At 42.6% G+C, this 3,425-nt stretch overlaps 1 protein-coding gene across 1 annotated transcript; it reads left to right on the top strand.

The window, feature by feature from the left end:
• Positions 1-118: 118 nt before the first annotated feature.
• On the top strand, positions 119-2,912 carry LOC101856159 (DNA polymerase epsilon catalytic subunit A; the record flags this gene model as incomplete). The annotated part of the gene is given in 4 exon segments (XM_005113505.2): positions 119-244; positions 1,350-1,541; positions 2,225-2,305; positions 2,784-2,912. Coding segments are annotated over 4 exon segments (528 nt in total), but the record flags the coding sequence as incomplete, so codon positions are not given.
• Between the last annotated feature and the right edge of the window lie 513 nt (positions 2,913-3,425).

Below are 3,425 nucleotides of genomic sequence, written 5' to 3'. Positions count from 1 at the left end.
CCTTATGTCTGTATGCTACTCTCCAGCGACACCTCCAATCTTCAGCACGTGTGTGATCTCTTTGTGTTGCAAGTGCCGTAAAACTCCTCCTCACCCCAAAAGTGTCTCTCTCACACAGGCGGCCAACATGCCCGACTCGGAGCTGTTTGAGTTGATCGCCGAGAACCGCAGCATGTCGCGCAAACTGGAGGATTATGGAAACCAGAAGTCCACGTCCATCAGCACAGCGAAGAGATTGGCCGAGGTGAGAGACCGACTGGTCACACAAACACTAAACACAAACACTACAAGCTCAAACAGCTAGGGAAATTACTGAAACAACTGCAAGACTACGGGGTTGTGGGTGGTAGTGGTTGTTGATGATGATGGTGGTGGTAGTGGTTGTTGATGATGATGATGGTAGTGGTTGTTGATGATAATGGTAGTGGTTGTTGATGATAATGATGGTAGTGGTTGTTCATGATAATGGTTGTGGTTGTTGATGATAATGATGGTAGTGGTTGTTGATGATGATGATGGTAGTGGTTGTTGATGATGATGGTGGTGGTAGTGGTTGTTGATGATGATGATGGTAGTTGTTGTTGATGATGATGATGGTAGTGGTTGTTGATGATAATGGTTGTGGTTGTTGATGATAATGATGGTAGTGGTTGTTGATGATAATGATGGTATTGGTTGTTGATGATGATGATGGTAGTGGTTATTGATGATAATGATGGTGGTAGTGGTTGTTGATGATAATGATGGTAGGGGTTGTTGATGATAATGATGGTAGTGGTTGTTGATGATAATGATGGTAGTGGTTGTTGATGATAATGATGGTAGTGGTTGTTGATGATAATGATGGTGGTAGTGGTTGTTGATGATAATGATGGTAGTGGTTGTTGATGATAATGATGGTAGTGGTTGTTGATGATAATGATGGTAGTGGTTGTTGATGATGATGGTGGTGGTGGTGGTTGATGATAATGGTGGTAGTGGTTGTTGATGATAATGATAGTGGTAGTGGTTGTTGATGATAATGATGGTGGTAGTGGTGGTTGATGATAATGATGGTAGTGGTAGCGGTGACCAACCTCAGTTGTGATTCATTTTTCAACATTACAAAACGTTTTTAAGATGTTATTTATCTTCGAGTCATTTATGATTTTGTCTGTCGTTGTGAATTATGCGTGCTTTGTAAGATGCAGGTCAATGGTCTTAACTAGTGAATGGTATATCTACTCACCTACTTACCTACCTATACCCTTCTACACTGATGATGTTGATGATGACGAAAACAACCGACCTGTGACAGTCATCAATGTGTTGTGTCTTCCCCTAATCCCCCCGCGCGCTATACTCCACAGTTCCTGGGCGACCAGATGGTCAAGGACACGGGTCTGTCCTGCCGGTTCGTCATCTCCAAGAAGCCGGAAGGTTCCCCGGTGACGGAGCGAGCCATCCCATTGGCTATCTTCCAGGCAGAGCCCACAGTGCGCAGACATTACCTGAAGAAGTGGCTCAAGCTCTCCGACGCTTCTCACCTGGACATCCGAGACGTCAGTAACTGCCGCCGCTACTTGTGGCCCAGATCGTCATACCTTGCTCCTCTTTACAATACAATACTCCTAACTTTACGCAGTTATCTGTAAAAAAAAAAATTTCACAATTTTATAAATAACCCATAAGTGTCAATTTAGGAAAATATTTCTTTTTACTAAACGTGACAGAAAATAATACCAGACTAAATTATTGTAGCATAAAAATATGAGGACTACTTCTAGGTATCTATACTTGACTTAATTATTTTGACACTGTCTGTATGAGGACGATGTCTAGATATTTGCAGTTGAATTAATTATCTTGACCCTGTCTCGCAAAGTTCTCAATTATCCCTAGATGTAATTTTTGATACATTAATAAGGATCTCGTAGATCAAGGCTAGGTTCTAGCAGTATCCTTCTACAGATGGCAGTTGTCATTTCAAGCACCCACAGCAGGAATTTCTGCTCTTGAGACCCCCAAAACGGACCCTGTAACGTATCAGTTTACTTCGTTAGACGTTCTGAAGTCGACAATGCTTGTGATTTGTTTGGGAAAAAAGTTATTAAAATAATTTGCTCAACAATATTCGATGAATATAAGGATAACATTGACGATGATAATATGGACAGCTTGAATGACGGCGATAAGGTATAACACTGGTGATGACAATAACGATGTAAATCTCCTCCCCCGGCAGATCCTGGACTGGGAATACTACGTGGAGAGGCTGGGAGGATGTATACAGAAGATTATCACTATCCCTGCCGCACTACAGGCTGTGAGTGTCTCTCTCTCTGTCTCTCTCTGTCTCTCTTTCTCTCTCTCTCTTTCTCTCTCTCTCTCTCTCTCTCTCTCTCTCTCTCTCTCTCTCTCTGTTGTGTCTGTTCATCATTCTTGCTTTTTTCTTCGTGTCCCTTCTTTCCTATCAAACGTCTATCGTCTTGATCTCCCCTCCTTCTTTTTTTGTGTTTGTCACTCTCTTGTAACACCTCTAATCTTCGGCACTTATATGACCTTATTGTCTTGCGAGTGCCGTAAAACTCTTACTAAACTTTTCTTTGTGGGCAATTGGAGGGTGTCACTGGTAGTGTAGCTCCTACTTCCGTTCTTTCCCTCCGTTGTTTCTGCGTTTTCCCATGCTCTAAGCGACTGTCAAATGTCGCAATGTTCTTTTCTTTACCCAGTTTCTGCCTGTGTGTTGTGTTAGACAGATGTAAATGATAGTCACGTTACAAACAAACCAATCTTTACTTCAGGTTTCGAACCCTGTACCCCGCATCCCTCACCCGGACTGGCTGCGGAAGAAAATGCTGGAGAGAAATGACGTGTTTAAGCAGAAGAAGATCAGCGAGATCTTTGCCCCTGCTGCTAAACCAGTGGTGCAGGTTAGTGGGTGTGTGTGTGTGTTTATGCGTGTATATATATAAATATTCTCCTCACTTGGGAAAGGAACTCCAGCCTTCTGTGTGTGACGACGAAACACCCATCCTGAAACACATAACCTTGTATGCTGGATATTTCCCCCACTGTTGTGAACAAAGACGGCCGTGATCAGAACCGGTGCCTATGGTGGAATGGTTAAGCTGTAAGCAGCCAGCCTCCTAACTAAACTACCTGTGACATGTGAGAGGGGAGGCTTGAGGTGTGCTGACATGAGGTATCGGCCCACAATTGATTAAAAAAAAAAAAATATATATATATCTAGATCTATATGTTTGTGAACAAAACAAAACCAACCCAGGAACTTGGAGATAGTGTCAGAATACTCAATTCCCAAATGAATGAACAGAGAAACAGACAAACAAATACATTTCCCTCAACAAAAATGTACATTTCAAATCCAGCACACAAAGCGATCCCGCGCAGGCGTGTTCTGGTCATGAAGCAATTGTTTTTTG

The sequence above is a fragment of the Aplysia californica genome, unplaced genomic scaffold (assembly GCF_000002075.1).
Source record: "Aplysia californica isolate F4 #8 unplaced genomic scaffold, AplCal3.0 scaffold02919, whole genome shotgun sequence".
In the NCBI taxonomy this organism is placed as follows: Eukaryota; Metazoa; Mollusca; class Gastropoda; order Aplysiida; family Aplysiidae; genus Aplysia; species Aplysia californica.
This window is presented reverse-complemented; position numbering and strand designations above follow the sequence as displayed.